The 20219-nt window shown below is 38.8% G+C and overlaps 1 protein-coding gene across 3 annotated transcripts in view; it reads left to right on the top strand.

Annotated features, from left to right (window-relative positions):
* The first annotated feature begins 405 nt into the window (after window positions 1-405).
* Window positions 406-20219, top strand: part of SLC16A1 (solute carrier family 16 member 1) — a 37853-nt gene continuing 18039 nt past the window's right edge. The window contains exons 1-4 of one of the 3 annotated variants that reach the window (XM_057698194.1): window positions 406-653; window positions 5711-5816; window positions 8975-9023; window positions 16806-17066. In XM_057698194.1, coding sequence (XP_057554177.1) covers window positions 16850-17066 — 217 coding nt within the window. In that variant the 5' untranslated portion in view covers window positions 406-653; window positions 5711-5816; window positions 8975-9023; window positions 16806-16849. The remainder of the gene's footprint in view (window positions 654-5710; window positions 5817-8974; window positions 9024-16805; window positions 17067-20219) is intronic. The other 2 variants (XM_057698145.1, XM_057698078.1) reach the window with 2 other exon arrangements.

The following is a 20219-nucleotide window of genomic DNA, read 5'->3' as shown; positions in this document are numbered from 1 at the left end:
TCCACTCAGACCCCGCCAGGCCCCCCACTCCAGTCACTTCCCCGCTCCTCCGCGCGCCCGGCGCCCCCCACACCTGAGTCGGGCCCCTGGGGGCACGCCCCATCCGTCCTTGGCGGGTCTCCCCTTTCCTCCGCCAGAGGCTGAGGGTGAGATCGAGGTTGGCATCCTAGACGCGGGTGGGTCACCCCGAGGTCCTCCGACGGCGGGCCGAAGTGGCGAGTCCGCGGAGCAGCGCGGAGCCCGGATCCACGCCGCAGAGCGGGGGCGCGGCGCTTGGGTCTTGCCGGGCTGCCGGTCACGTGGCGGGGAGGGGGCGCCAGCGCACGCGAGCGAGGGCGCGGGCGCGCGCCTGAGTGCTGTGGAGGCGCGAGTCGCGGTGCGGGTGTGAGTGTAGGGGGGAGGGGGCGGCGGCCGGGAGGCCCGACTCCGCCCCCTGTGCGCATGCTCCGGCCCCCGGCGGGTTATAAGGCGGCCTCGCGGGCCCGGCCCGACAAAGTGCTGGCGAGCTGCGACGTGACGAGCCGGCCGCGTGGGTGTCCGGGCGGGCGACAGAGACAGCCGGCGAGGGACGCCACCTGGACCCTGGGCCCCGCGGAACTCCGGCCGCGCCGCCGCGTCACGCTCACGCTCGGCGTCGCGAGCAGCGCATAACGGTTAGTTGGTAACGAGCGGCCGCGCGCTCGGCGGGGACCCCGCGGTGCCCTGGCTTCCTCGGCTGGGTCGCGGGGAGCCTCGGGGGAGCGCAGGACTTGGTCCCCGGGGGAGGGGGGGGCGGCCGGGCGGGGGCCTCGTGGCCGCGGGGGCCACGTGGCCTCGGAGCGCAGCGTTGGTGAAGGAGACCTTGAGGCGCTGGGGACAGCGCCTCTCCCCGCAGAGCTGCGGCCCCGTGCTCAGGTGCCCGCCACCGGCCGGCCTGGCTGAGGAGTCGGTGCCGGTGACCTTGGGGAAGTCGCTCTCCCTCTGGTGGGAAGCAGGCTCTTCAGGAGATGCTTCTGATCTGGGAGAAGGACGACGTGGGGCTGATTCACGTGGTGCCTCCAGACTGCTGGCGGCGTTCTCCGAGGGTAGGGAGTCGGGGCGGGAGTTATTTTGGACTCGTGGCACGACCGCCCCAGCCTCCCCGGCCAGCCAATCCTTGTCCCACCTGGTGACCTGCGGTAGTGGCTCGGGGGAGCGGCAGTTCCCGCAGCCAAGGCGTGACTGCAGGGTTTGGGAGCACTTTGCCGAGGGAACACTGCGGCGGGCAGGCGCCCGGAGTGGTGCTGACGGGAACTCTTTGTCATTCAACCTGTGGCTGCAGAACGTCCGCCGCAGCGCCCTGGCTCCGGGGCTTTCAGGCGGCCCTGCCGGGAGGCGTCTGAAGCATAGCGTTACACTTGGTCTGATGCACGCTTTTTGTCCCAAATACAGCCTTTTTCTCCACGTGCGTTTTTACATTTCATTTCTTTGTCATGACTTATTTGGTGCGACAAGCAGATGCCAAAACTAGTTTGTAATTAATCTTAACCAAAGAAAAGAAACATTACTGTTTTAGTCGAGTTTCCAGTTTGCTTATGAACTAGGCGGCTACTGATAACAGGAAAATGTTGACAAGCTACTCTGTCTGTCATGACTAGTTTTGAAATTGTTTTTAAAAATTATTCTGGTTTCGAAATAAAATGTGTACACTTCAGTGCCCTGATAAAACAAATGTAGGTTTAATTACTAGGGGAATGTCGTGGCAGTGTGAACTCTGAATTGTGTGAGAGTTTGAAAGAGTGCAAGTAGGAATTAGCCATTAATAAGCAATTTTGATGTCAGCTAGCAGCCCAGTGAAGTGATGCAGAGTATGTATTTTAGTGTAGATTTTTCAGTTAGGTACTAAACATACCCATAAATCCAAGTTTTATACCGTAAGGTACAATTTTGCCTTCAAATTGTCATAGAAATAATAAAGAATTTAAGACATCTAGCCCTTAAAACAGGTATCGGGCTAAGTATTAAAAGTTGAAATTCAGTAATTAATTCAAGAATTAGATGCTATTCTTTCATTGGATTGCAGTGACCCTTGTTAAAAATGCAAGTTAATGGTCTGGGAGCATTATTTGAGATTTTTATAGCTGAATAGGTTTAAAGGTTTAGTTGTAAGCTTAACATAATAGGCTATAACATACCTAAACAGATTAAAAAGGAAAAAGGATCATGCCTCCATAGGATGAACCAATTGATCTGTTTCAATAGTTTACATATCTTTTGGCCTTTTAAATATTAATGCATATAACTCTGGAAAAGATCTTAATGACCAGCTAGTCAGTTTTCCTTATTTTACAGATTAGGAGGCTAAGGCTGGAGAGGTTAAGTGATTTCTTATCTTAGTTCTGAAAACTTTTTAATGGTTCGGTGTATTTTGACTCCCATTTAATGAGTTTGCACTCCTGAACTTTCTGTAAAATTATAAGTATAGATATGAATTATCTCATGCCCAAAACAGTTACTTTGAATAACTTCCCAACTTCTTATGTTCTTCATTCCTACTGTATTTTCCATCCACTTCATAATATTCATTCCTATGCAGGATTTAGGTCCCTGTAAATGCCTACATGGCCAATCTCATTTTCTTAAAGAGGACTAGGAAGATGGGACTTGATTCGTTATTGGCTGCCAGGCAGTAGGATTAAGAGAGACCTAGGAGTTAGCAATGAACAAGTTCTAGCCCTATCACTCCCAGAGTTTATAGTCTAACTAGAAAACATATTGTGTATATAATTACCACAACAAGTACTCTTTACAAACAAGTATTGAGTGTATAATCAAGGAAGTACAGGTTCTTATGGGAACAAATACTGTATTATGTAGGTGTGAGAAGACTCCCAATTTAGTATGGAAGCAGAGGTAGGCCTCTATGAGGAAATGCTATTTAACCCAAGACTTGAAGGATGAATAGGAGCTAGTTAGGCCAGGGAGTGATAGTGGAAAGAGCATTCCAGACATGAGTACTGAAGGTGCAGTCAGAGTACAGGGTACATTAGAATTTCACCAAAGCTAAAGCATAAAGAAGGAGTAAAGTGAATTGGGAAAGATGGAAGTAGACAATATCAGATGATAGTCATTTTAAGGAAATTTTTTACCTAGTCATTTAAGGGACTAGGTAAAAAAATTTAAAGAAGCTCTCTTGTCTTGAAGCTAAATGAAGCAGTTTAATGCTTTTAAATGGGGCTGGGAATAGTATGATGAGATTTTGAATTCAAGGAATATCACTCCGGGTCCAAAGTGGAGAACAGGTTGGAGGGAGTCCATTGGAGTTTTGTGAGACCATAGTGAGGGACAAGATGGACAGTAGTGGGAAGATGGAAGAGAGAGGGAAACAGACAGGATTCAGTGATAGACCAGACGTGGGAGCCTGGGGAAGCCAGAGAAGTTAAAAATATCTCCGAGATTTCTAGCTTGGGCAAATAAGAGTTTATTATTTTTCTCCATTTAACCAATGTGGACACTAAGACGTTGTGTGACTTAGCCCGGGTCTGTTCAACTTGTAAGGGTTGGAAACAAAACTCAAATCCATTTTTGTCCTTTCTGTGTTTTTGTTGTTATTGATAGTAATTTTTTTTCCCTTCTTAACAATTTATTAGGAAAGTTTCAATCCCAACTGAAGTTTCAAACAGCCATTACTGTTTCTTTCATCTGTACTCCTACTTACTCCCTGCTGCCCCCTACTGGATTATTGTGAAGCAAAACAGATATGTATTTCATCTGTAAATATTTCTGTATATCTCTAGAAGATATGACTCTTTAAAAAAACATAACCACAATACCATTCTCCCATCTTTAAGCATTAACATCACCAAATAACCAGGCAGTATTCAAATATTCCTACATTGTTTCAAAGTAAGTGGTCTGTTTGATCTGGGATCCAAATAAGGTCACACATTACATTTGGTTGGTATGGCTTTTAAACTACAGGTTCCCCTTTTCTCTCTTATTTTCCTCATAAGTTATTTGTTGAAGGAACTGGGTTTTTTTTTCTGCAGTTTCCCTCATTCTGGATTTTGTTGAATGTAGATTTATATATATAGATTTATATATATAGATAATATAGATTTAACATGTCCTAGTTTAATATATTCTCCTATCTCTTGTATTTTTTGTAAATTGGCAGCTAGATTGAGGTTTGATTTCTGAGAGGCGGCATGGTGTGGTGGAGAGGGCAGATATAATTCATAGGCGGTGGTGTGTATTTCCATCAGGAGGCATATGATGTTTGGTTGTCCTTCATTCTGCTGTATCAGTGGCCTACTTCCTTCCGTTACTTCATTAGTGGTTTGCAAATGGCAATAGTTTAATTGTGCCTTTAATTCAAACATTCCTTCTTAATTGATTAGCTGGAATACCTCTATAAAAAAAGAGGTAGTTTGAATAGGAAGGGCAAGTTAAAAGTTTGTGTGCTTTAACTCAATATGGTATATGATTGCAACACTATCTTTTTGGAGAAATGTATTTAAATGTATCAAGGTACGTCCTCTTTAAAAGCCAGTACATATTTTGTTAGAATGTTTTTCAGCACTTGATGTTAATGTTTCAAATAGCTTTTAGTATTTGGGATATTTAGAATTTCTGTTCTTAAATTGGTAGGGATTCTTTTGGTCTTTGTTCTTTCTTATAGAGCTTATCTGTTCCCATAGCTTTGGGGGAATTTCTGGTAGAATCACTAACTACCAAATCTAAATCTCTAGCTGTAACCAGATTATAGATTTTAAATTCCTTGAGGACAGGGATTGACTACTCCAGGTAGCCAGGCTTAAAATCTGAGTCCTTTTAGTACTTCTCTAGTGGGCCCCTGCCCTACCAAATGCAATTCAGTGCCAGCTCCTTTTCCCCTTCATTATCTCAGGTCCACTCCTTCCCACCCACTCTAGTCCCTTTTATCATTCTTATTAGTGCTGCCTAGTTTAGGCTGCTGTCATTATTAGATTGGTACAGTGGCCCTTTAAGTTGTACATTACTCATCCTTTAATTTGCCCTCACAAACATTTTTCTCCTTGCTTTTTTCCTCTGTACTTTTTTCTTCTCCTTCTCCCTTTCCCTCCTCTTCCTCCTCTTTCCCCTTGCCCTTCCCCTTTCTCTTTCTCTCTCTCTCTCTCTTTTTCTCCCTCTCGTTGTAGGATCCATTTTATAATGGATTTATGGCAGGAAGACTTTATAGGTGACCTGTTTGACCTGTAGTGTCTTCCAGAGAAGTGACTAAAAGAGCAGTAATGATCTTATAGAAATGGTGATTTCTCTTCTGAGGTCACAGTATACACAATAACTATCTGAGTTCACACCCACAACAGTGTGACTGGCTGCACTGGCTGAGCCATTGAAGAGTGCTACTGACCATTTATGTAGAAACAGTAGGATCCAGCTTTGGTTGTCCATACTACCCTATTGCTGATCACAACTACTCATAATGTTGAACCCGATTTGATTACCATGATTTAGCTTTCATATAAAGGAGAAATGCCTCAAAATATATAGGCATTGTAAGCTACGTATTTGATCATTTGTTGAAAAATATTTCCTGCCTGTGATTTTGCTCTTCCTACATAAATCTTCTGAAGATTATTGAGTGAATGAAGGCCTGATGATACTGCTCTGGTGTGTTAAACTATTTTGAGTAAATTGCCTTATTGAGCTTTTGGGAACCAAAGCTAAATTTTTACTTTATTAACTTTCTCTTCTGTTCCCCAATCAGAGGTTTTAACCAGGGATCTGCAGATTGATACTCCATGTTGGATGGAATTCACGGAGCCTCTGAACTTGGTTGGGGAAAAAAGTTACATCTTTTTGTTAACCTCTAAGTAAGATCACATATCTTCATATCATGATACAGTGGCTGCAGCTATCTTGAAATTGTTTAAATTCATCACTACTTCGACATTACTGTGGTGATTAGACCTACTGCTAGATCTTATCTAATTTTTTACTTTAAAAACAAATTATTATATCTAATTTAAAATATTTTGACAATAATACCTTTGTATACATCTTAAAACATTCTGATTAAGGGCTTCATGGGTTTTATCAAACTGCTAAAGGAATTTGTGGCACCGAAAAAGCGAACTCCTGCTCCTAACTCCTGTACTTCTGTTCTGATGTGAGAGTAAAGTTAGCCAGAACCTGTGATGCAACACAGCACACAACTCAGAATGCCACAATTATGTAAATTTTTTGGCCATTGGCTTTTGTGTACTAAATCATAAATTCCAACCTCACAATTGAGAGGGAACAAAATGCTTGTGTATATGCTAAGAGTGAGTAAAATGATTTTCACAAATTAAGGCAGAATAATTCAGGAAGTGTATGTGTAAAATTACTGTTTCCAAAGGAGTTCTATTTTAAGTGCCGTAAGTTAAATGGAATAGTGGGTGTCTTCATTGACTTGGGATTTTCTTGCGCTCTTTTGGGTGCTTCAGTAAATGTGCTTAAAATTGCTTCAAATCTTGTCTTCAGCAGCGCACTATATTAGATACAGGCCTTTATTTTGTTTAACTGGGGTAACCCCTAAAGATGTTGATGAATCTCGAGTTTGAAATACCTATTCTGTAGGTTAGAAACACACTTCAGTCTATTGTGATTGTGTAATGATGCTGTTTGTATTTACTCTGTCACCTCGAGAACTACTTGATGTAGAGGGAAGAGAAGTGTATTAACAATTACCTGCTTCCAGGAAAATAAAACATTCATTTGAAGATTATGTATTTCTAATAAAGGAACTGATTATTAATGAGAACATAGATTTATATTGTCAGCAATTAAAAAGGCTATTTAAGTTTAATCACAGTATATTTTGAGGTAATAATGCTGATTTCTTTTTGATACATCTTTAGTATCTATCCTTTAAAAGCTTTGCAAGTAAATATTTGAGAATGGTGGATAATGCTTTAATGCCAGACGGTACTCAAGTTTTAATACTCTTTGCAGTTTAGCTGTTATTAATAAAACAAACAAGAAAACAAAACAGCTCAGTTCTTTGAGATCATGAAGGTCAAAGGTAGCATAATAATGAAGTTCAGACTCATTCAAAGGATATTTATTAAGCAATTATTTGTACAAGAAATTATTAGAAAGGGATGAAGAAATATATATTTGAAAATATGGTTTGAAACTTTAAGGATGAGAATAAAGCTTTGAAATGAAATGTCAGCATATTACTGTGTTGCCTCTGGTTTTCAAAACTTAAGTTTTTTTGTTTGTTTTTTGTTTTGTTTTATGTGAGACTAAGTATAGTGTTAATTATTTCTGTGAGTGAATAGTTCAACTCAGCCTTTTGCTTAAGAAAAGGAAAAGCTTTCTTTGTTGTTTATCTTTTAATGAATTCTTCCATTGTAATTCTCCCCACTAAGCTTCAGAATACTGGTAGGGAAGTAGATTCTAACAGAAATACCACCAATTATATTCAAATATTCATTTATATTAAAGTAACATAAATGACACAGTTTTGACTACATGTCTACTTGTAGTTTTAATTCAGCCCATTATATTCTTTAGATTTTAGAAGAAGGTAGGTCATATATTAATAAATTGAAGTGGCCCACTTAGATCTTGATTTCTTGAAAATATATTTGCACTACTGTAGAAAACAACATATACAGGTTTTCCAAAATATAGCCTGGAATTCCGCCAAGCAAAACCTGTCTTTGGAGGACACAGCCTCCAACTTCCCTTTCTTCATTCACTACTACTCACATTCTTATATTTTATATAAATTTGAAACAGTTTTATATTTAGCAACTCTTGCCCAAGCAAGAAATAAATTAACATGTGAAAGGGAACAGGACTTAGTCTCAACATGGACAGTAGCTAGTTTTTTAATCTGCTACAATCAGGCAAAAATGAAGCATTAAAGAAGGCAAAACCTGCTGATGTGGTAATTCCTCAGAAAGTGAGACTAAGTTCTGTGTGCCGAAAGTTTCTTTTATTAAAATAAAACAAAATAAAATACCTTTCTGCCTGTGTTTCCTAGCGTTCCGAAAAAGCCTCCACATCACTGGAGGGTTTCTTCTGCTTTCATATTTTTCCCCACATCTCAAAAACTGGGAGAGTCAGATTCTTTGAATGCTAACATTTGGTCATTGGTCATGGGAGAGGGGTTAATTGGGTTTTGTTTTTTGTTTTCCTGTGTGTGGTCCCCCGCCCCCCGCCCCCCACCCCCACACCGCATAGCTTGTGAGCTTTTAGTTCCCTGACCAGGGATCGAACCTTGGCCTACTGTGGTGAAAGTGCAGAGTCCTAACAACTGGACAACCTGGGAATCCCCTAGTTTTTTGTTGTTGTTGTTGAAACAGTAGCCTCTGTCCTTAATTCATGATCTAAATGCACACATCTAAGCTAATTAGGGAAATAGTTACAAAGAAAGAAACAAATATGCAACTTATTAACTTAGAGTTTTCAGAATGCTGCCCAAGAAACACTGAGTTAAAATGTCAGGGAAAGAGGCTTCCCTGGTCACAGTGGTTAAGAATCTGCCTGCCAACGCAGGGGACATGGGTTTGAGCCCTGGTCTGAGAAGATCCCACTTCCCACAGAGCAACTAAGCTCATGTGCCACAACTACTGAGCCCACATGCCACAACTACTGGAGCCCACCTGCCTAGAGCCTGTGCTCCCCAACAAGAGAAGCCACCACAATAAGAAGCCTGTGCACTACAATGAAGAGTAGCTTCCGCCCTCTGCAACTACAGAAAGCCTGAGCGCAACAACAAAGACCCAACAGCCAATAAATAAATGAATAAATTAAAAAAAAATGTCATGGAGGGGATTAATTCCATGTGGCAAGGTGTATTCAGAAAAATAATAATGATATTGATGGACTGGAATAGAATTTTAGCATTAAATTTCTAATTATGGAATTGTCAGTTAATGAAAAATAATTTCATTTTTGCAAATTACTAAATGCTTATGTCACATCAATATGTGGATTTAGAACAAAATTATACTCTGTTTTTTGCTTTTGTTAGTTTCTGAATTGATCTTGAAGACAGGTGTCCTAAAGCATTGGTGCCTCTTGTAAGTATAAATTTTAATTGTGTCTGATGTAATAAAGAAATTGGTTCTACTAACTTCTCTTAAAACTTTGATAAAACAACTATACTCCAATTTAAAAAAAGTTTTGAAATATCCATAAAAGTTATTTTTTTTTTAATGAGCAAACAACCTGTTTGTTTAGGTGTCAACTTTTACCCAAGGATTTTAATTAATGCTCAGCCCTAAATAATTCACAGACTTGTTATACTGGAACATTAGCTTCTTTTTAATGTAGAAAAAAATGTAATGGTTATTGTCTGTCTTAAAATAAACCTTACCATTGTTGACATATACCATTCTCAGAGTTCTGAATATTGGTATGATTCTTAGTTAAAAATGCTTTTGCCACAAAATACAATTACACTCTTTAGTGTAAAATAGGCTCTAAAGTTCTTTACATGGCGTTCGATCAAAATCATTCATTTCAAAATTGCTGAGTGTTTGCCTAACCAGTTACAGTAATTTTGGGGTTTATTTGGTTTTTTTTTGGAAGGAGGGTGCTCCGTTGGGTCTTTGTTGCTGCGCTCAGGCTTTCCCTAGTTGCAGCAAGCGGAGGCTGTTCTTCCTTGCGGTGCTAGGGCATCTCATTGCAGTGGCTTCTCTTGTTTCGGAGCCCAGGCTCTAGGTGCAGGGGCTTCAGTAGTTATGGCACATGGGCTCAGTAGTTGTGGCTCACGGGCTTAGTTGCTCTGTGGCATGTGGGATCTTCCAGTACCAGGGATTGAACCTGTGTCTCCTGCATTGGCAGGCAGATTCTTAACCACTGGGCAAACAGGGAAGTCCCTGTATTTCTCCTTTTGAAACTGCACACCTCAGAATGGGACTCTTAGCTGGGACTTGAACCCACAAGCTCTGGCTTAGGAGGGGACTCAAATCCACAGTCTCCCAGATGAAACTGCACACCTGGTCTCAGGACTTAATGAAGCTCAGGTTCTTTATGTCTCAGTGCAGGAGGAATTCAGTGAGAGGCAAAGCAATATGCAAGAAGTAGATTTATTAAACATAGAATGCTTGGAAGAGTACAAGCAGACAGGTAAGAGGCTCTGCCTCAGAACTAAGTGGGAAAGCAGATTTATTTAAGGAGATACACACTTCTCATCTCAGAAGGTGAGAATCCCTGGGAGATACATTCCATAGGTAGAATGTGGTCCATCTTAAAAGGCAAGAGCAGCCCTGGGAGATACACACTCTACAATACACTCCACAGAGTGTGGACCATCTCAGAAAGTGAGAGTGGCCCTGAGGTATGGGGTTGTTAGTTTTTATGGGCTGGGTAATTTCATAGGCTGAGTGGGAGGATTATTCCAGTTATCTGGGGGGAAGGGGCAGGGATTTCCAAGAATTGGGCCACTGCCCACTTTTTGGTCTTTAATGGTTGGCCTGGGAACTGTCGTGGCACCTGTGGGAGTGTCATGTAGTATATGCTAATGTATTATGGTGAGTGTATGATAATGCTCAGGGTCCATCTTGGGCCTAATCAGGTTTTGTCCTGAACAGTTATGACATTTTTTTAAGTTATGCCCTAGGAATTCCCTGGCACTCCACTGGTTAGGACTTGGATGCTTTAACTGCCAGGGGTCTGATCCCTGGTCAGGAACAAAGATCTCGCAGCAAAAAAAAGAAGAAAAAAAACCAGGTTGTGCCCTGCCACCTTCCCTCCTGTCTCATTTTCATTGGTGCCTTCTGCTTGTTTGTGGATTTTTCTTTTTAATTTGTTTTTTGTTTTCTTTTTATTCAATTTCAAAATGGAAAAGAAGAGGGGCGGATAGGGTTCCTAGGCCTTGAATCTTGCAATTTACCTTGGGGCAAGTGGTTCTGAAAGCCATGAAGCTGGACTAGGACCAGTTATAAAGAGCAGTAGATTAACTACTTTAGCAGCAATAATTTCAGTAAATCAGCCTTTCTGAATTTGAATATTTCCATGTGAATTTGAAATCTCAAACTGGTCTACACTTAGTGTAACAAATTCTTTTCAGATAAGTTATTTTAGATACTTTCTGCCTCTTTTAAGTTCACATACTGGTCATTGTCATATTAGGAAATGACTGGCTTTGTTTTAAATGCTGTTGGAGAAAATGTAGAGCACATAATGAATATTATTTCCAAGGGTTTTTACAGCTCTTTTGGAGTCAGGGCAGAGCACGAGAGGTAGGGAGCTCAACTTTGGCTTTCCAGATATTTACTTGCACAGTTCCTGAGAGTTATAAGAAAAGGAGAGAAATAAATCTAGAAGGTGGTTCTTGTCACCACCATCATTGCTAAGAAAAGTTAGTGTTGTTTATTGTTACCCATTGTTCTTTACAAGTTGAACTGATGAAGAACGTCTTCATTACCCTATCACTTTAAAAAAAATCTTCCTGTCACTTTCAGGCAACTCCTAGAGAGTCATAAAATAATAGCTAAGCTAATAGGAAGGCTACTGTGCACATTGTAAGGATTAAAATATTAAACTTTAATCTCTTGTAGCCTCTGGATTTAAGTATTCCCTTTTCTCAGTGGGGCTCTAAATACTGTACAAGGGGTGCCACTCACATAATTTTCTGTTTGAATGAAGCCTTTTGCTTATAGCTGAGATTTGATCAGTTTAAAAGAAAATAGTACGTTTAGGTAATATTGAACGCTTTCTGTTATGTGCCATTCAAATCTTTATGTTAGGAAGGACAGCCATTTGTTGGATGATGGCAGAACTGTGTTGAATCCATGTCTGGTTTTTCGAAGTGTTCCTTCTTTCGAAATCTGGTTACTCATTTCTTACTTCTTATTTCCTAATGAATCTTTTTAAAACTTCTTGAGGTTTTAAATCTTAAAGTTTTACACTATGCAGTAAGGTATGAGTAACTTGATGAGGCAAGTCTTAGTGACTAAAAATTGTAACTGCTATAACTAACAAATCATAGCTGGCAGCTAAGCTCAAAGTTTAATCACGTCCAGCACGTATTAGCTATTCGAGTCAGAGCTTGATGTGTTAAGTAGCTCTGCCCTCTGTGTGTGGGTGTCTCGCTCTGTGTGTGTAAACATTCTGAAGCAGATTAATCTTTTTGGTGGTTCTTTGATTGAAAATTTTCAAGTGCTTTTCTCTTTTTTTCATAATTAGATGAAGGGAAAAACTCAAAATTAATGCCTGGAGCCATTCTGTTTAACATAATTTTAGAATCCAGACTGTTTCCTTCAGTAGAACTGAACTGTTAAAAGGCTTTTTTTTATATTCATTTTGGTAGAAATTTAAGGAAGCTTCAACATGTAAATATTTTTGTCCCACCTGAATCATAGGTAAGTGAAATGCCCTAGGACATAATCTTTACTCTTTCAACTGGGTTATATTTTTAAAGGAATTTTTCTCCAGATTCTCAGATTCAGATACCCTTAACTAAAAATCATCTCTTCTGAGAATAGATGCCTGAGGTCATCTGCTTCTCTTTTTCTAATTTGCTTTGTCCAAAAGCCCTTACCTCTACTACAAAAGAAAAGTATAGCTCTCATTTATCCCAATTCTTACTGTGGTTCACTGCCACAGGCTGTAAAAATCTCTGGAGCCCCTAAAGAAGGGAACATTCCAGAATACATAGTACCAGAGAGGAAGACTCTCATAACAGAAATCCAAAGAGAGGTTAGGCAGAAATACTGGAGGAGGCAGAACCTTTTTCCATCTTGACAACCCACATCCAATTGGAGTCTCAGAGGAGTGGAAAGAGAGAATGGTGAAGAATCAATATTTGAATATATGGTGGCTGAGAGTTTTTCAAAACTGATGGGAATTCTGTGCTGTCAGTGTGATTATCTGTTAGTTGTATAATCTCTATTTAAGATTTTTCTCTTTGGCTTGTTAGGTTTCCTTAAACTGTAGGTTCGTATTATTCTTTAAATCTGGAATGTCCTTAGTCTTTAACTCTTGAAAATTCTCTTCCCTATTCTCTCTATTCTCTTCTTCCAAAGTCCCATTAGATATTTGCCACATCCTCCCATTCTAAACTTCGTGTTTCTAAACTTTTCTCATAGCTTCAGAAAAAAGGTCTCCCTGAATTTTATTTTCTTCAAACCCATCCTCCAGGACTTCCCTGGTGGCCAGGTGGTTAAGAATCTGCCTGCCAATGCAGGGGACACAGGTTCGAGCCCTGGTCTGAGAAGATCCCACATGCTGCGGAGCAACTAAGCCTGTGTGTCCCAACTACTTAGCCCACGCACCGCAGCTACTAAAGCCTGCGCGCCTAGAGCCCATGTTCCGCAACAAGTGGAGCCACTGCCATGAGAAGCCCACGCACCGCAACAAAGAGTAGCCCCTGCTCTCTGCAACTAGAGAAAGCCCACGTGCAGCAATGAAGACCCAACACACCCAAAAAATAAACAAATTTAATTTAAAAAATAAACAAAAAAAACCCCCATCCTCCAGTTCATAGCTGCCTTCCCAGCTATGTTCAGTCTGCTGGTTAACCTATTATTAATTTTGTTGAATATGCTTTTCATTTCTAGAAGTCCTACTTCAAATTAACTAGTCTTTTTATAGTATTTTGTGGGGTTTTTTTTCTTTTAATGCCTTATTTCATGCTTTTCATCATTTTAAGTATCCATATCCAATGTCTATAGTTGCAGCTGTGTTGGATTGGTTTTATGTCACTCATGGTTAGTTGATTCTGGGTGTGTTTTGAAAATTTAGATTGTCAGCTTATATTTGGCAGGGCTTTATTGGAAATCTTTGCTAGCAAAATCAAACATCATATATCTCTGGAAGAACAATGGAGGTTTCCCACAGATGTTCCCCTGCCAAGAATAATCTCACACAGGCCTGTAGTTGTGAATTCTCAGGAGAGAGTCTTCTTTCCTCTTTGTTCTCTTCCTTTTCCTGTTCTTTCTTTTAACCATCCAGGTAGCCAAGACAGAGGAATTTGCCTGCCAGCTCCTTTTCTTTCTGTATTATCTCCCTGTGCCACTGAACAGAGTTTATCCTCCTTGCCGCTGTCCTTGATTATATTTTTGTTTTGATCAGCTGTATTGAGATATGATTCACATACGATAAAGTGATGTACAATTCGATGAATAATGAATGTCACAATCACAATAGAGCATTTCCATGACCCAAAACAAGTTCTCTTGAAACCCCTTTGCGGTCAGCCTCCCCTCCCCAACCCCTGATCTGTTTTCTAGTACTATAATTTTGCCTTTCCTAGAACTTGATATAGGCTCATGTCTAGCTTTTTTTCACTTAACATAATGCATTTGTAATTTATCCATGTTCTTGTATGAATTGGTAGTTGGGTCCTTTTTATTGCCGAGTAGTATTCCATTGTGTGGCTATACAATGATTTCTTTATCCATTCACTTGTTGATGAACGTTCGGGTTTTCAGTTTGGGCCATTATGAATGAAGCTACTAGAGAATTCTTATATGTGTCTTTGTGAAGATCTATATTTTCATCTCTTGAATAATACCTAGGAATGACTGGATCACATGTTAAATGTATGTTTAACTTCATAAGGAGCTGCCAAAATGTTTTCCAACTTTGCTGTATCATTTTGATTTACCACCAGCAATATAGGAATTCCGTTTGCTTCATATCCTCACCAAGTCTTGCTATTATCGGTCTTAAATCTGGTCATTCTAGTAGAGATGTATTAGTATCGCAATTAGGATTTCAATTTATATTTCACAAATGAATAACAATTTTTAGCATTTTTTCATGTACTTTGTCATTCATATATCTTCTTAGGTAAAGTATCTTTTTCAAATCATTTGCACATTTTTACTTATTTTTTTATAAATATTTATTTACTGTCTGCATTGGGTCTTTGTTGCTGCACATGGGCTTTCTCTAGTTGCGGTGAGCAGGGGCTGCTCTTCATTGCGGTGCCTTCTCTTGTTGCAGCGCACAGGCACTAGCTGCATGGGCATCAGTAGTTGTGGCTTGAGAGCTCTAGAGCACAGGCTCAGTAGTTGTGGTGCACGGGCTTAGTTGCTCCATGACATGTGGGATCTTCCCAGACCAGGGCGATTTCTTAACCACTGCACCACCAGGGAAGTCCCCATTTGCACATTTTAAAAATGTGTTGTTTGTCTTTTTGCTATTAAGCCATAAAAGTTATTTTCATGTTCTGGACATATCTTTTCTTGGATATATATTTTGTATATATTTTCTCCCTATCTGTAACTTGAAATTCAATTTATAAACTTTTTAATTAAAATGTCATGTGCCTTCAGAAATCTTTGCCTAAATTTAGATTTTTTTCAAATCATAGGGATGGGTTATCTATCTATTTAGTTGTTTAATTTCTTAGTAATATTTTGTAGTTTTCAGTGGACACATCTGATATATAGTTTATCAGATTTATCCCTGTTCAGTTTTTTGATCCTGTTGTAATTGGTGTTTGGGGTTTTTTTGTTTTTTGTTTGTCTTTTTAATTTCAAATTCTGATTGTTCTATGCCAGCTTATAGAGTTGATTTCTATTTATTGGTCTTGTATCCTGAGATCTAGTTAAGTTCATTTTTAGTTCTAGTACCTTTTTTTGTATATTTCTTATCATTACCTACATAGACAATTATGTGTGAATGAAGACAGTTTTACTTCTTCCTTTCTAATCTTTATGCCTTTTATCTCTTTTTCTTGCCTGGACAAAGTGGCTAGAACCTTTAGTACAATGTTGAGTAGAAGCCATGAAACCTATATCCTTGCCTTTAGAGAAACTTCCCTTTGGGACTGTCTTCTTCCTTTCCCTACAGTGTCCATTGTCTTAAATCATATATGAAGTGTTCAGATGGGCTGGAAGGAACAGTATTTAGGAGATTACTACTATACTACTCGTACACTATGAAGTTAAGACTCGTGTTTTAGACTAAAGAATGCTGTAGCCAAGAGTGAGCTTGTCATGTCACTACTGTGACCTGTAGTTATTTACTGTAGTAATACTATTTGAGTGGAGATAATTTGAAATGGACATGCTAACATACTGTTGTAGGATGTTATAATATAGGGTGGATGTTGGCATTAAATAAAGGAGACCTTCATGAGAAAATAGGTAAGCCTACTATCAAACACTCACTCACTTCCCATCTTTTCCCCATTCATAATCTAACAGGAAGTTTCATTTTGTAACCTTGCTATTCAACCTAGGCGGCTTCAAAAAAAAGGGATAATCTTTGATTTGAAACTACCATCTTTTAACATTATAGTTCAGCTTGTGAGTTTAACTGTATTGATTAGTTTTGTTGTTTAGAAGTTTAACCAAAGAAATTAGATAAAAGGAAACTTTTCTGAAATAATTTTCCAGCTCATTAAATGAAATTCTTATGTGTTCAGAATGGTCTTTTATTTTACAAATTGCTACATATCTAGTGAGTCAGGTACCTACTTCCTATTGCTTTTAAGTCAGCATATTCATAAGAGAAAGTAAGTATACATGGGAAAGGGGAAAAATTTATAAAGCCTATATTAAAACCTGAAACTTCTGTAGGGTATGTGTTCATGTGAATTTTGCAAGCAGATAGTCAAATGAGACATTTAGTTATTTACTTAATTATTAGTAATTTGAGGAATTATATTGACTGCTAAGACTAGAAGGCTTATTTGAAATACAAAGGCTACATTTATAATATGGACAATATCATGGCTATAAAGTCTCTTTATCTGATAATGTCCTTAGAAGATAATGTATATTGGTCAAGTAATGTTGAAAAATAGTTCAGTTGAGGGCTAGGTTTAAAGGGTGCTTTGTTGTTGGAGTTCTAGGTGGGAGTGCTTTATTGCTGACATTTTATTTAAATTTTGTGTCATTTAGATATTTGGATTTGAACTGCATTTTGGGATTTATCTACACTTGCAATGCCACCGGCAGTTGGAGGTCCAGTTGGATACACCCCCCCAGATGGAGGCTGGGGATGGGCAGTGGTAGTTGGAGCTTTCATTTCCATTGGCTTCTCCTATGCGTTTCCCAAATCTATTACTGTGTTCTTCAAAGAAATTGAAGGTATATTCAATGCCACCACCAGTGAAGTGTCATGGATATCATCCATCATGTTGGCTGTCATGTATGGTGGAGGTAAGTACCCACTAAGGCCTGCTGTTTTAATTTTCATTAAGCAAACAGACACTGTTTTAGGTAACTTTTTAAAAATGTTTTATTCAGTGAGGTGTTTTGAAATGGTATTTCTTAGAGCTTTTATGTTTAGAGTTACTTTTTTAAATTTTTGTTAACAATGACAAGTCTTGCTTTGTTTGTTGCACTGTAGTATTCCAAAACAGAAACAAGATATTGTGAGGATTTGTTCCAGCTGTCTCATTGAACTTAAAAAAGCTCTCAGAAAAATGACATGTGCACAACTGATTTTTCTTACTGCTCTCTAAAGACTCCTGAGATATAAATGTAAATAAAGATTTTTAAAAATTGATGTTGGGAGAATTAAAGTAAATCGGGCTAACCTGAATAGCACAGTTCAAAGTCTCAGGTAAAATTTTTTCATGGTGTTAGAATTAAAGAACTGGATAAAATCCCCTCCTTGTTTTGTGCCTTATGATGTAATTAGTCCTAAAGCATTTCAGCTGCATCTTAAACTTAAGTTTTATCATTTTTCCCCCTTCTTTGACATGTGAAGGAAATGTGGAGAGTAAATTGCTTACCTCAACATCATTTAAAATACAGTGGGGGTTTTTTTGTTTATTTGTTTTTGTTGTTTTTGCCCTGGAACATCAAATCACAATTTAACACGTAAAAGTCAAAACCTCCCATAATAATAAAATATGTAGTTGCTTAGCAGAGATTCTAAAGTTGTGTATTTATTTATTGGGATTGACAGGGACTCGTGTTACTTATTTAGCCAAGCTTTCACTTTTTTTAATGATAATTTAGTACCTCAGATTATTTTCACATGAGCTCTTTAATAGCCACTATAAAGATTCTGTATTTCAACTGTAAAACTTTAGCTTTAGGCTTCTAATATGTGGCAGATTCAACCAATATTTATTAAGCCCTAGGCATAGAGTCCTCACTAGGCTAGGTGTGAGTGATAGAGAACACTGATCTTGATCCCTGCCCTTGGGAAGTTTGTAATCCTGTTGAGGCAATAACATAAACTCATGAAACAGGAATAAGTATTTGCAGTCATAATTAGTTCAGTACTTAATCTCATTGTACAGAAAAACGGGTAAACTGGCTGCCTTAGAGGGAGATAAATTGGGAACAGGAATGGAAGACATTTTTTCTACTGTGTATCTTTTTGTGCCTTCTAAATTTTGAACGTATGCCTTTTTTGTCTGTTATAAAATTAAGTACTTTTAAAAAGGAACGTAAGTGCTAAATTATAGTACTTACTTTTTTTATTCATGAGCCCAGAGAAATCAAAAAGGGATTTTGGACATTTTCTGGCTTCTTAGAACCAATAATTTTGGAGGCTCTGAACTCCATCTGCCAGGATTTCTAATCAGGTGTTGACTCTGATGGCTTGAAGAAATTGGTATAAATGTTGTCCAGACGTACTCCAGGTTCTCAGTGTATCTTTAATCTGACTACAAACAGGAGGTTCACATGTTGCAATTCTGAGAGAGAGCTTGAGAGATGCTTGCATTTTGCATCAAAAGTAAGTGATGTCAGTTGTGCTAATTTGCACATGACACTTTCTTTTGGGAAAACAGTTCCTTCTTTGTCCTCACCCAGAGATAACTAGCACATTTCTCTGAATTTGTGTTATAATAGGCCTATAAACTGTACCCCTCTCTATTTTTAATGATAGCTAATTGGGGCCATTCTTCTTGAAATAACTCTGAAAGACAAATTGCATTATCAAGAGCCTTGTGGCATAATTTTTACTAAATGGGTTATTTTGTTTTGTTTGGCTCCTATGTGGTATGCCCCTTTAAGAATTATTTTTAAAACTGCCTTAATTCTTTAACTTGTGCATTTGGGCCACACCCTCAACACTAATAATATTTTGAGTTGTGAGTGGTTTAGGGTTCAGTCTTTTCCTTTCTTTCCTCCCTGCCTGCCTGCCTGCCTTCCTTCCATGCTTTGCTTCACAGATACATACTGATACTTGTATATTTTTAAAACAGAAGATCTTTGTTACCTACTCTTGGTTTTTGTTAGAGTTTTTCCTTTTTTTTAACATGAAGCTATGGCGGGGAGGGGGGAGGGGGGATTGGGAGATTGAGATTGACATATACACTATAGATACTACATATAAAATAGATAACTAATGAGAACCTACTGTATAGCACAGGGAACTCTACTCAGTGCTTGTGGTGACCTAAATGGGAAGGAAATCCAAAAAAGAGGGGATATATGTATACATATAGCTGATTCATTTTGTTGTACAGTAGAAACTACACAACATTGTAAAGCAACTATACTCCAATAAAAATTAGTTTAAAAAATGAAAGTATAAATTTACATATTTTCAGTTCCACAGTAATGTTATCTTAACATTCCTAGTTTAGAACTTAGAACACTGCAAGCTTTACAGCATTAGCTTCTACTTCATGGAGTCAACAACGTTTTGCATTTCTGACTATACAAAAATCTGTTTAGTGACTAATTTATATGGAAATAGTTCATGAATATTCTTTCAATATTTAATTCTTTCATCATACACAAGCTGTAAATTCAAAGTATTTCCAAACCAGCTGTGGCTTAATATCTTCAAGTGACTTACAAGTTTGATGAAAACTTCTTTATACACATCGTTGGTTGAGCCTGAAGTCTCTCCTGCAGCCATTTCTTGACCCAGCCCCTCAGAAAGGATTGATCTTCTGCAATACTAGGATATCAAAAGCTTTAATTCCTTCTTGCATGTTTATTATATGTATGTATACATATCTACATACCATATTTTGAATATACACACCACAATTTGAAATTGGGTTCCCTGGGCCAGGGCCTGTCCTTTTAATCATAGTGCACCATACTGCAACTTTGAATGTAGTAGCACTAGAATATGAGTAATGCAGAATTTTTCATAGTGCTTATGGAAATAAAAATAGGTCAACATATGATCAATAGTATATTCTGAATATCTGCATTCTGTGTTTTTTAAAATAGACTTACTATCTTCTAGGGAGCTAAGTAAAGAATAAACAGAATAAGGTCAGAATTTACTGTGCTAATAGAGGAAAAACTTGATTTGTATGTCTTCTGCTTCATAGCTTTGGAACTGTAGTTCCAAAAATACATATATAATGGGGAGAAGATGGGCTAGGTTCA

The sequence above is a fragment of the Hippopotamus amphibius genome, chromosome 1 (assembly GCF_030028045.1).
Source record: "Hippopotamus amphibius kiboko isolate mHipAmp2 chromosome 1, mHipAmp2.hap2, whole genome shotgun sequence".
Lineage (NCBI taxonomy): Eukaryota > Metazoa > Chordata > Mammalia > Artiodactyla > Hippopotamidae > Hippopotamus > Hippopotamus amphibius.
This window is presented reverse-complemented; position numbering and strand designations above follow the sequence as displayed.